This window comes from Orbicella franksi, chromosome 15 (genome assembly GCF_964199315.1).
Source record: "Orbicella franksi chromosome 15, jaOrbFran1.1, whole genome shotgun sequence".
Taxonomy (NCBI): Eukaryota; Metazoa; Cnidaria; class Anthozoa; order Scleractinia; family Merulinidae; genus Orbicella; species Orbicella franksi.
The window spans coordinates 18,803,446-18,816,357 of record NC_138159.1 but is presented as its reverse complement, the minus strand read 5'-3'; the positions used below and the strand labels follow the sequence as shown (position 1 = coordinate 18,816,357).

The following is a 12,912-nucleotide window of genomic DNA, read 5'->3' as shown; positions in this document are numbered from 1 at the left end:
GATTTTAGCAGGATTTTTTCCGCTACACCTAAACATCATACCGTCAGTATCTGAAACCCCATGTTAGCAGTATTGGATTAGTCTCGATCGATATTCAAGTCGGTCTCTACTGATAAGGGACGGACCATTTTTGAGGCAGGGCTGGGCAATTTTCTGGGGCACGAAATTTTTTTCTCACCCTAAGGTTTGGCAGGATTGTGTTTTTTGCTGGGCAATAGCTTGTGCAATTAATTTTTTTAACATCAAAAATCAAAATAATGATATTGGAAAGAACTTGCTCGATTTTTTTCTGGTGGCTCTCCTTGCATGATTTTTCAATGTTTCAGCAGCTTTTACTGTGCAGGAAATTTTGGCGGGAGAATTTACTTCCCCACCCCCCCCCCCTCAAAAAATAATGGTCGGTTGCTAATGAAACGATGCAGACATGCGCATCGTAAGGTTCTCACGAGCGTTCGTGTCAAATTCCATTCTCGTCCCCAGAGCCTCCGTTTCTTTTGGTCACGAGTAGCACTGGGGACGAGAATGGTCAAATTCTTACTGAGGTGGCCCGCGCCGGCCTAAGAAGCCGCAAAAACCGATATCAAGTCAGTCGTTGTTTTGACGCGATCGGCGCCAAAACGAGCTAAGCGCAAAGTCTTTTCAGCAACCGACAGTAAAGTTACCGACATGTTTTCAAGACCGACAGATCAGCAGCTACATCCAGCCTTTAATTCATGACAACACTGCGCAGGCTGAACACTGAGTAGATTGATCTTCATCCCGGGGGGTTCTCCCTTATATTGGTATGTGTGGCCCCAAAGGGTATGAATGGTTTCTCAGCCGTTTTGGTCAGAAATAAGGCATCGATTTGGCCATTATTTTTGTCATAAATAGGGTATGGTTTTTGCACTCTAGTCTTGAATCGGATATGTTTCTTAGAAGAAGCCACTTTTTCATCATTATCGATAAGACTGTCAACAAAAGCCCTTCACAATGCCTTTAACATCGGTGTTAACGTGGTAACTAATCATAAGGTAGGTCTGAAACAGGGTATTGATTAAACGGTCAGGTCATAAACAGGGTCTTCCCTTGACAGGGTATAAAAGTTTTGGTCAGGTCATAAATAGGGTAGAGAAAATTGCAGATTTTGATCATAAACAAGGTAAGGGTTTTGGGAGGCACACCCCCACCCACATTTTCTGGGAGTTCTTCCACGGTATCTTCATATGCGGCTAGCAGGCTAAGCGCCGCCACATAGACCTCGATAAGAGGCCGGGGAGACAATACATGTTTTTAATCTTAGACGCTTGGCCGATTAAGAGACATTTTATTGACCTTTAATTACACTCCTCTGTATTGTGGTTTAACTAATCTATCCAAAGAGCTCCTTATCACGATCTCACACGATAAGTTTTCGTGACGGCCCTTCTGACCAGTTTTGTTTCCTCACGTATGGGCAAGTGCCGCAGTAAAAGACTATATGTTTTTGGACCTGTTTAGTCTAGATTTCTCAAAAGTCGCTAAAAAAAAAAAAAAACCCCGAAAAGTTGCTAACCATTTGCGGCTTGTAAAAAGCACATTAAGGTAAATTTTTAATCACTTTCCTTATATTATTTCCACAATTATGGATGCCGGATGAGAGATAGTTCCGTTCTGACCGGACTTTTGACGGGATGCCTTGAAGTCCCCCGTGTCAGAATGCGAGAGGTACTAGTACTCAGACAGATAATTTTTGTTTTCAAATTAATTTCTTCCTCTTTTCAGCCCTATTCACTTCTTATCAGTAGTGGTTCTAAATTTCCAAAGAACTCTTTCAGAGCGTTATGATTCGACAGTCAGTACAGAACGTAGTGGCGAGGTAGGGGGGATTGGGTGTTTTGGGCGCGGAGGTGGGACAATTGGCATTTTTGGGCCCTCTGCAATTTTTTGTGGGTGCACTCGTGTGAAGGACTCAAATCCTACTCGGGGCGTGTTTAATGCGCAACAAATCTGCCCCAAGCTAGGAGTTGCAGCGGCAACTGAATCCACTCGCTTTAATTTCAACCACACATTTAGGCTGAAATGTCAGTCATCTCGACATTTTAGGCTACCACACATTGCCCTAGTTTCTTAGTTCAAGTAATTAACGGGTGGAAACCTCGGTCCCAGACTCTCTCTCCTTTACCTCCTGCTCAGTTTGCGTGGCTTTAAAAATTTACCCGATATTAATAAACAGATTCCCAAATAATTTTATTTCAGATCTCTTACTAACAGTATGGTCTGTCATTTAGACTGCCCGATATTTAATCACTTCTGTATAACAGAGGTGAATCCGAATTTTAATTGATTACATCTGTTTTGAATTAACGACTAATTGGACGTCGTAAAATTCCAATTTTTACACAAAAGACCCTGCCATATACCTTCCATAGAAAATGACCGCCTTTCTCCCGTTCTGCAAACTCTTCGATTGAACATTCTTTTACAGTGTAAATGACTGCCGTTAGTAGTCTTGGTTCTAGATGTTGGGAACAGCTTTTTTCAGAATGCCTAATTGTCAGTTTTCCCTTCCTTTTATATACTTCAACTCGTAAAATAACTTCCCTTTTATACGGCTCCGGGCTTAAAAAAGTACCTCTTTTAGGTGAAGCTTCCCCGAATGGTACAGTATGGGAAGTACCCCATGATTTTCGGAGGAGCATCTTAATGATGGATTTTGCTTTGGTAAAAAAAAAAAAAAAAAAAAAAAACATTCGGGTCTGGAAGGAGTCCAATCTAATTGCAACCCTTCGAAAGTTCGAAGGACGCGCACTTTCAGAGGAAAAGCGCTATGGTTACGAAGTTGTTCATCAGCTCAGTGAGAAGAAGCGATACAGGAAGATGTCGAAAAGAAACTCGAATATCCTTATAAAGGATTGCATCTGCTTTTAGCATCATTCTACTATATTGTTCGAGAAGTTCCGGAAATCTAAAACATACCTAAATCCAACCATAAGATTTGATTTTGAATTGGAGAACAGTATTCGGTGACAATTACAAATGAGTCATGTGACAGATATAATTATCGGAAGGTCTGGAGAGAAAGACAATTAGAACATGTGCAGGCGGAAGTGTGAGGATCACGTTTTTTTATGTTTTGGCTCAGATTTAAAATTCTTAAAAATTCTTGGTGCATTACGTGAAAGGAAATAGGACAAATAGCATTTCGGTTTCTTTTCGAGTGAACCACTAGTTTTATGTCGGAAGATGAAAACTTGGAGAAGTTTATGAGAAAATTTTGACACAATGTCAAGTTACAATACATAGCTAAAATATGGCATGGAAAGCTTTTTTTAATTTTTTTCTCTCGAAATTCTAAATCAAACAACTAATATTTGTGACCGGAAGTAGTTTGAGTGTGTACGGAGTATACTTGTCACAACCGGAAGGGGACGTTAATGATTAGCAACGAATAGTCTCACGATGCACTTTAAGTCGCAGAATTTTCTGGATGTTATTTCTTTCCCACATTCATGGGTTACCGGTTGTTTTATCCCCAAAAGTGACCTCTATTGATTTTAAAAACTAATTACGTACATTATAGTACTAATCATAGCTCAGTCAGTAGTAAAAGTACCCAGAGTTCTCATGTGGCTTTTTATGACATTACGTCACCGGTATGTTAGGCTTGGCTTTCCCATGATGCAGCTGGCGGTGCATCGGCCATATTTCCGACTTTTCCTCGAGAGCATCTGATGTGTTTTTGCGCAGCAACATCGGTCGAAGATTGGTTAAAAGTTCAAGCTTTACTCAGTTTATGATATCTTTCAAGGCCAGGGTTTCCAAACGGTGGCTTAGCTTCAGGAATTTGCTTTGACTTCCAGGCACTTGAGGAATCCCTTGACGCTCGTTCGACTTCAGTATGCCGTAGCAATTTGGAAGCGGTGTGGAATATTCTTGCGAATTTACGTGGTAGTCCGCCCTACTAGATCAATCGGTAATTGCCTGAAGGACAATAGAAATTATGGCTACTGAGGCAGCTGAGGAGAGACTCAAGCAACTCGAAAGCCTTTTCTCCTATGGCGGCAAAGAGAAAGGCTCTTATAGCGTAGAGACTTTGTTAGATGTTTTGCTACTGTTGTACGATGAATGTTGCAACTCCACTCTGCGTAGGGACAAGAATGTCAGTGAATTTATTGAGCATGGTAAGGATTTTATACCATTAAGGAGAGAAGTCTTGTTCTGCGCGCTTACTGAGACCTTTGTCGATTTATTTTCAGTTAAACCAGTGGCAACAAAAATCAAGGAACTTCGACTGCGGCGAGAAGACTTCGATCCGTTGAACCTTATCGGAAAAGGAGCTTTCGGAGAGGTACATGTGTAGGAAGTGTCGTTTGGCTAAAATGGTCTTCTCTAATCCGTTTACACGTGAAACTTCTCCTACTCTCGTCTATTCCTTCTTCTAGGTTACCGTAGTTCGCATGAAGTCAAATGATAGAATTTTTGCCATGAAGACTCTGAACAAATGGGAGATGTTGAAAAGAGCTGAGGTAAGACTTGAAAGTCGTGTTCATTCAGCGTTGTTTAGTCTTTTTGGTTTAGCCCGATCCTTCCATTGGCTCCTCTCAGGCCTTGTGGAAATTAGATGAGATGAAATTGCATGGCTGGTTGTAGCGTAGAAAAAGATATGGCAAGTTAAGTCAGCTAATGAAGCGAGGCAGAGACTAAGCTAAGGTTCTCTCCTATGTTCGTTTACTAAGCGACTTTACCATTGATCGAATGTTGATTATTCGACAAACTTTATCTTTCGATTCTGTTTGCGGAAAAGGAGGTAAAGTTGATTAGTGAAACATCGAACGAATGCGCGACGAGCGAAACAGGCTGTCATGTAGGTACAAATCTGACTGTATTAAAATTCGAGATGTGCTTTCCTATGGAATGTATACATGCGAATAAAAAATTAAAAAACGTCTTGTCAAACCTATTTTAACAGCAGTTTACGCAGCTCAGAATATTTAGCATTGTTTATTTTGTAAGATTTATTCATGATAAAAAGTCGGTATTCTCTTTGTTTTATTTTTGTCGGCTGCATGATCTAGAAAAGGCCATGCAGGTTCCGAAACCCAGTTTTAGCATGTCTTGAGCATAGAATTCTTGTGCTGTCATTCGTGAAATAAGATCGACTTCTTTTGTGTGTGTGCATACATGTTAATGTGCAATTATTTCTGGACCCGTAAGTTCAAAAGTGGAATAGGGTAAAAGAATCGAAGATCGAAGCAAACCTTTCGTTATAATCAAGTGCGTCTAAAGCTATTACCTTCTACCAACATATCTGTTATTCAAGTGAAGTTCACTTTTCTTTGGGTAGTAATTGGTTTGTTACAAATTCGATGATATTGGAACGACAGCTGAAATTATATTTTCATGCCATTTAGAAACATCATTTCCGCGTTTACAGTTGTAACGTACAGCGTTGTCCATTTCATGAACATTTCTTGCACATTTCTTGCACATAAAGGGAAAAGAGGTGACGATAGGTCAAGTTGAAACAAGACTGTCTTCTATTTAGACTATAAATGATATAAACTCATTTCTCGTTGTGAGGACATCCATAGTTGATGTGAAATATCTTGACATGAAATGTTATCCAAAGCCCTTTTGAAGTACGAGCTGGCAGAAGCATAAACTGCTCCTTGTATTTTCTGAGAGAGAAACTCAAGTGTTTCACCACTTGTTGCTGTGATTCTTCATTGCGTGAAAGTTATACACTGCTATAGACAATGATGATTTGCTATGGCATTATTTTGACCTGCTGTCTGGGAAATAAGAGATTATATTCCACACGGCATGATTCCCAGATTGAAACCATGATCACAATGAACTTCATGTTTCTCTTTGTGTAAACAATGCAAGATTGCAAGATCAACTTTGACAGCTTCTCAGAATTTGATGATTTTTAATTTCCTGCTTGTTTGTTACAACAGATTGCTGAAAGTGTTCCTGGTATTTGCTTCTAATTGTTTTCATGTTTAAATATTCAAAATATTAATTTCTGGTTTGTTCTTATCTCAAGGCTTAGCTTGTATTTAGATTACAGGACTGGGGCTGTATGTAAATGATAGATTTTTATCTTCAACACCATCAGATGTTTATTCAACAAACATAGTTTTGATAAGAATCCATTGTGGTGTTACTTACAAGGTGTTGAATTTTTTAATAATAATCAGGATCAACAAGGACCTTGTAATGAAAATATGTAAGTTCATGAAGCAGTAATTAAAGATATTTTACAGGAATAGTATGGATGATTATTATTATTATGGCACTTGCCTTAATTATTTAATTGTATCAAGTTGATCATATTGCTGTTAAAATCGTTATAAGATCCCCTGAGTGATGGTTATAATAAATGATAATTAATGTATAAGTACGTAGATCGTGTAGTTTTTCATTCCTGTATATTTCAACTTCTTAATCAGTAAGCAAGCAGAGCGTTGTATTCCAAAATAGAATTTCTAGAAGATTTTGAAGTTTTAAAGACAGGATATTGAATTATGAGGAAAAAGCTTGAGCATTTTGATTTTCTTCATTTAGAGAATTCACTTTGTGGTATGTACAGTACAGGGCATGGTGTACTCCAGTGCTAATTAAGATTATATTTCTCTGCAGACTGTTTTGGCTTTTCTTACAGTGATTACATAACGTGATTAATTAATTATTTCTTAATTAGTGTCCGCAGCCCATGTGATAACTTTGATAGCAAACATCTTGAACGTAATATGCCAATAGAATTTGCTCAGGGCTGGGTGCTGGGGTTTTCTGTACTATTGGTTACTTCAACAGAAATTTCTGAAAAAGTAATAACATATTGGAGACTAAAAAATATACTCTACAGTTTTGCTACTTTTCTCCAATTTCCTGACTTGAAATGTTAGGGCATGCGATCTCTCTGTAATATTTACTGGGCAAGTGAGTAAATATCTGCTTTCCTATACTAACTACCCTGTTATTGTGACCACCAGATACAGAGATCATTGTCTTTTTCTTTGAATCAATAATCACCATGCCCGTAATCTGCTCACTCACTCTTACTAAAGTCAGTGATATCAGGAACAGAATCTGTTATTTCAAATTAATAGCCAATTATAAATCCACCAGTCTGGTCACTTGTGACACAGCAATATATAGAATGATTGTTAATTCCTGATCTGAAGTAAGATAAGTTGCTTAGAATTAATGGAATATGTTATGCATGGTAGCAATGCGAATTTTACTGAAAAATGTTACTCACTTAGTTGCACAAGCTAATTGAAACTCTTTGGTGCTGATTTTAGTTGTACACCTATGTTGCATGTGGGAAGTTTGACACAACCTTATAACAAGAATTGTCATGATCAGATGTAAATCAAACATACCTATGTTTCACTTGCATAGTTTTAGTCTTAATTTTCACCGAACAGTTCATGTTGTGCACTAGTCAGAACCTTGGCGCTTGTCGCGACAACAACAGGAGTCATTACGTAACTCTGAATTTCTGCACACTGGTTGAACGCTCAGGTTTTATGCTAGTGCTACATGTGCAGGAGCTTTGTATAAGCTAGTTTGCTCATAAAACTAGAATTGTAGGTTCAAATATAGCAGACATTGTGCATACCTCCAGGATTTATTTAGTATTTTGAAGAATATTTGAGCCATGAAAGAACTAAGCTATAATTCTGTTTTACTTTTAATTAATACATGTAGCCTGAGGATAGCGAGTAATTACCCAAACTTGAAGAGATTTTTAAGCTTGGTCTGCTGCACAATAAAGTTTTTCTTTGTTATTGTTCAATTTAGCATATTTTCTAATTTGTGCTTTCTACTCACAAAGCAAGGTTGTTTCCATGTGATCTCTGCTCTGTTGACTGGTTTTGCAAATTGAATTATTTTTAGAATCACAGCAGGGCTGGAAAAAAAAGTTGAATTCCAGCTTGCCCTTGGGACAAGTAGCTCTAAAATTTTGCTTGCCTGGGCTAGTCTTCATTTGCTCTTTTAATGATACAGTTGACAGACGACTACCTGATCCCTTGCCTATCAGGCAAATTAGAATTAAAAGCTACTTGCCCAGAGGGAAAATCTACTTGTCCCAGACAACCCGTCGACACGTTTTGGGAGCCCTGCACAGATATAACTTTTTTGCAGCACACTTTTTCCTCGAAACAGCTTTCTATGTGGAAACTACTGTACTGCTACGCTTCATGGGATGACATTTTATGAACTCTAGTCAAACAATAGAAATCATAAGTTCATGAGTCTTTCTCTGTTGTGAGACTTGTTCAAAACATTGAAGAATCCCATGCTAGAAGAACATACTTTTTGTCTATATCGCCAGTAATTTTCAAGTAATCCAGGTCAGTGTTAATTATCCAGTGATCCCCTGTCAATAATCCTGTAACTGTTCATAAAAATTCAAACCATAACTTGGTGTTGGTAGAAAAGAGGGTATTAACAGTGGGAGCTGTGAAAAAGCCCTCCTCTGCAGACTTGGCTTCTTTTCCTTTCTTGTGCAGACCCCGAGAAAAAGCAGAGTGTGTTAACGCTTTCATTTATTACTCAATAGACTGCGTGCTTCAAAGAGGAAAGAGATGTCCTCGTGTATGGAGATAAAAGATGGATCACTACTTTGCATTATGCTTTTCAAGATGCTGATTACTTGGTAAGAAGCTGCAGCTTGATTTGTCCGCTTTAACAATGCTGTGTCTAGGAAAATAAGAGGCGCAGTGTTCGAATGAGTGGTTGGTACAGCTCGGGTGTTGGCACTCTGGACAGCCAGTATCAGTGTATTGTGTTCTATGCCAAGGCACTTAAATGTACAGTGCGGCTTTTCACCCAGGCATGTTGAGGGTAGCAGCTTATGGCAGGAAACCTTATTAAAACGTTGGGTTAACTTTTGATTCACTAGCACCCCATCCAAAGAGAATTGTGGAAATTGTTGTATATGTCTTAAGTTGTAGACTAGTGCTGAGCAGTCCTTATAATAATTATTAGAATGCATTCAGGTAAAGGTTAAGTTTGTTACAATCCTTCCCAACAATTAAAGGAACCAGAAGGTTGGTCAGCTCTGTCATGGAGTATGTGATCATATTTTCAGCTGGAAATTGAAGGCGTAAATACAACCATGTAGTATTTAAGAGTTTACTTTAAATCTGTTTTAACAGTGTTTTTTTTTTTTTAATTCTTGTGCAGTATTTTGTCATGGATTATTATAGCGGAGGTGATCTTTTGACTCTCTTAAGTAAATATGAAGATCATTTACCGGAGGAAATGGCCAAGTTTTATCTGGCTGAGGTGGTGCTAGCCGTCAATTCTATCCATAAAATGGACTACGTGCACAGGTGTGGTAAAAAAATGAAAAAATAATAAAACACAAGATAATCATGTCTAGACTAAGTGCCAGTGTCACTTAGTTCTGTCTAAGAGCTGTTTCCCATTGGGTATTCACACATATAAATAATTGTGATGCAAGTTGCACATTTTAAAATATCATGTGTCAATATTAGAATAATATTATAATGCTGGTTGTTTCTATACTGACAATTGTTATAATAATTATTTCTAGTATAATTAACATTTGTAATTAACAATAAATATATTAATACTCTTAGGACTCACATAGATGTTTAATGCATTGCTGAAAAAAGCGCACTTGTCTGATGAAGATAACAAAAGTAGAGAATGAAGAAAGGAGAAACTTAGAAGAAGATATATTTAGAAAAAAAAAAACACAAAAAAAAACACAAAAACTTGGACATTGTTTTGCCAATTTCAGGACTAGGTTTATTATTATTATGAAAATAAACATACCATTTATTAATTAAATTCCACATACCACTGTGTATATCCTGGGATATTGCTAAGAAAACACTAAACAGGCGCTGGCTTCTCTGGGCTTAGTGCCTTAAAAGACTTACTCCAAAACTCTGTTTTCTTGTGAAATTTGTGCCGGTGATAGGCTCTCACTTAGCTGGTGAAATTAGCCAGCTGCCGGCTCTTACAGGTTACTACATTCGGGCTGCAGACTGCTCTTTCAGAAGTTCGCACTGATATTTTTTTTTCCAGGGATGTCAAGCCGGACAATGTTCTTCTTGATGTTAGTGGACACATCAGATTGGCAGACTTTGGTTCTTGTTCAAAGCTTGGCAAAAACGGCACTGTAAGTGGATCTGTGCTTAAACAGAAATTAGTTTTTAATTAACTTGTTTTACAGCTGTTTAAACATAGTAACCAAGGTGCACAGTTATGGAAACTCTGCCATGTTATTGATCTTTTTACAGGTTAGGTCATCAGTTGCTGTGGGTACCCCTGACTACATCTCTCCTGAAATCCTGCAGGTACTCTTGGAGCATTTATTTGGTTGAATAATTATTTAACTTTTTTTTTTACGACGGAGCATTTTAAACATAGAAACATAGCAGCCTTGTCCACTTTGGGTCTTGTAAATGGACCTTGATTCAATGCCAAGTTTCCCTGTGGTCTTTGCAAGTTCATGATGCATGCACAGCACAGGGAAGCGGTCGCAATCTGATCAAATATAAAAAAGGGTTCATTGTATCTTTATCACTAAATCTTTATCAGGAAAAAAGAGTCTCGCTACTTTTGTAGAATCTCCTGATTTTTGTTATGGGTCTCCGGATTTCCCTTTATCAGAGATTGGCAGGTCTGTTAATGTGTCATCTGTCATGTAATTCTGAGGTAATTAATCCCTCAAGTGCCTGACCGCTTTGAATGCTGTGTGCCATACCATTTCCACTGAAAATGGGTGTGTAGTAAAAACCTTCATATGCCATAAACTTTTTCACTTAAACTATAGACTTGAATGCATTTTCTGAAAGATTATAGAATTGTCTCTTCAATGTGGGTAATTTCACTGAGGTTGACATAATTTGATATCCATATGACATCACAGCAATGGGAAATTAGCAGTCTCTTGAAAAACCTTCTACGAATCTCAGATGCCAATAAAAGTTGTTTCCTTTGTGCCGGAAGTTTGGCTATACAGTATACCCAGTATGTCATATAGGCATCTCAGGGACAAAACTCATGACGTGCTGAGTACACCATATAGGCACTCAAGGAGTTAATTGGATGCTGAGGCCTGGTGGTGTTAATCCATCCTTAACTACATTGATGCTGCTAAAATGGAATTCTAATTAATTGTAATCATTTGTTTTCTGTGCACAGGCCATGGAGGACGGTAGAGGGAAATATGGTGTTGAATGCGATTGGTGGTCGTTGGGGGTCTGTATGTACGAAATGTTGTTTGGTGAAACTCCTTTTTATGCAGAATCACTGGTGGAAACATACAGCAAAATCATGAGCCACACTGTAAGTTCAAAATAGTGATTCTCTTTACCAGTTGCTATATACAGTGTATATCAGTTTTGAGAATTTGGTAGAAGACCACCTTAAGAGTTATTTGAGCTTGAATGATTATTAACCGCGCGGCCATGGGCCGAGCGCGGTTCATGTTCTACCCTTGGTTTATTTTTTTTAATTTTTTTTTTGTCGGAGACCAGACGCAGATCTCCACTCGGCCAACTTTGAATTACGCAATCTGTAATGTTTACTCGCCAAACTTTGTTTCTTCAGGGTCAACAGAAATCTCAGATTACAAAATCACGCCGAACCTACATGTTGCAAAAAAATCTCTTCAAAACCCTGACATCGAAGCGATATATCACTTTAGCGTTAATAGCTACCTCATATCGGCAGTATTAAAATCTATTCGTTGACAATCCAGCTTCACGAAATCGAACAAAACCAGAACTAAATATTATTAGATTTTTTTTGTAACCTAGCTTCATTGCGTGAGTCAACAAAGGAAGCGACGGTCGCCCATAGCCACCGAAACACATTAACATAACCAGTGAACCTACGTTTCGGTCAAAAAAATCCAGGATTATTGCCTGAAAGCTGAAAATTCAAGAGGAACATCTTTTTCGAACTTTTCTCAAGTTATTTAGACGAAAAAATGACCTCGGCGGACTCCAAAAGAGAACGAAACAAAAAACAGAACGAGACAGTGAGAAGAGCCAATAATTTATTCACCGCGTGGCCTTCGTTACGTTCACGTTAAAAAAACCTTACTTCTGGATAATTTCAGCCTTACAAGTCAGCAACTGGTCCCAAATTACTTTCTGTATCCTTACAAATGTCCTGACTTCCATCTCCGAAAGATTTGGCCGCAATTTTTTAGCAAATAAATATTTCGCCGACAGCAATCACCATTACGGTGGCTTGCAACTAATTCGCTAACTTTACAAAACCCTCCCGAGGGGGGGATATGACGAAAAGAGCTGAAAAATGATGACCGGAAATAGAGTAATTTTCTCAGCTTCCAGTGTGCCAAATTTGCTGGAAATAGGTTCAAAACCGATATTTTTTTTTCGTTTTTTTTTTCTTCGGGTCACTCATGCTACCAAAACAGTTAACTTTTAAAAGCGTGGTTGTAAGATCTTAAAGATCTTCTTGTTTAATTCTGCAATATTCTTTTATCAAAAACCTTTCTAGTTTCCATGTATTGTTTGTTTTATTTATATGAATTCACATAATATTGAGTAATTGCAGTTATGACTGAGGCCAAATATTGTTAGCAAATTTTGATTCTTTTGGTGTACCTATGGTAATGATTAACAAAATGAAGTCCATCACATTATTGTCAAGGACTCATTTTGGAGTGGAATCACTGTAAAACAATCATTAATTTCTTTCTCACCAGTATGTATTATTTTTACAGGGCAAATTCAATTTTCCTTCTGATGTAGAAGTGTCTAATAACGCAAGAGATCTAATGCAGAGGTTAGTTTATTCAAGTCAAGTAGTTTTAGTGTCTGTTTACACTTAGATGATATGTTTTTCCTAGTTTATTACATCACAGCAGGCATGGGGGCAGGTGGCGCAGTGGGTTATTGTTTGTGCGCTCGCCTTCGGATCAAG

The 12,912-nt window shown here is 38.1% G+C and overlaps 1 protein-coding gene across 4 annotated transcripts in view; it reads left to right on the top strand.

The window, feature by feature from the left end:
- Positions 1-3,654: 3,654 nt before the first annotated feature.
- LOC145470201 (serine/threonine-protein kinase MRCK alpha-like) overlaps positions 3,655-12,912 on the top strand; it is a 40,777-nt gene continuing 31,519 nt past the window's right edge. For 3 of the 4 annotated variants that reach the window (XM_081454032.1, XM_081454029.1, XM_081454031.1), the window contains exons 1-9: positions 3,655-4,142; positions 4,218-4,309; positions 4,404-4,487; positions 8,537-8,632; positions 9,163-9,311; positions 10,036-10,129; positions 10,251-10,307; positions 11,158-11,301; positions 12,713-12,774. In XM_081454032.1, the coding sequence (XP_081310158.1) occupies positions 3,962-4,142; positions 4,218-4,309; positions 4,404-4,487; positions 8,537-8,632; positions 9,163-9,311; positions 10,036-10,129; positions 10,251-10,307; positions 11,158-11,301; positions 12,713-12,774 (959 nt within the window). In that variant the 5' untranslated portion in view covers positions 3,655-3,961. The remainder of the gene's footprint in view (positions 4,143-4,217; positions 4,310-4,403; positions 4,488-8,536; positions 8,633-9,162; positions 9,312-10,035; positions 10,130-10,250; positions 10,308-11,157; positions 11,302-12,712; positions 12,775-12,912) is intronic. The other variant, XM_081454033.1, reaches the window with a different exon arrangement.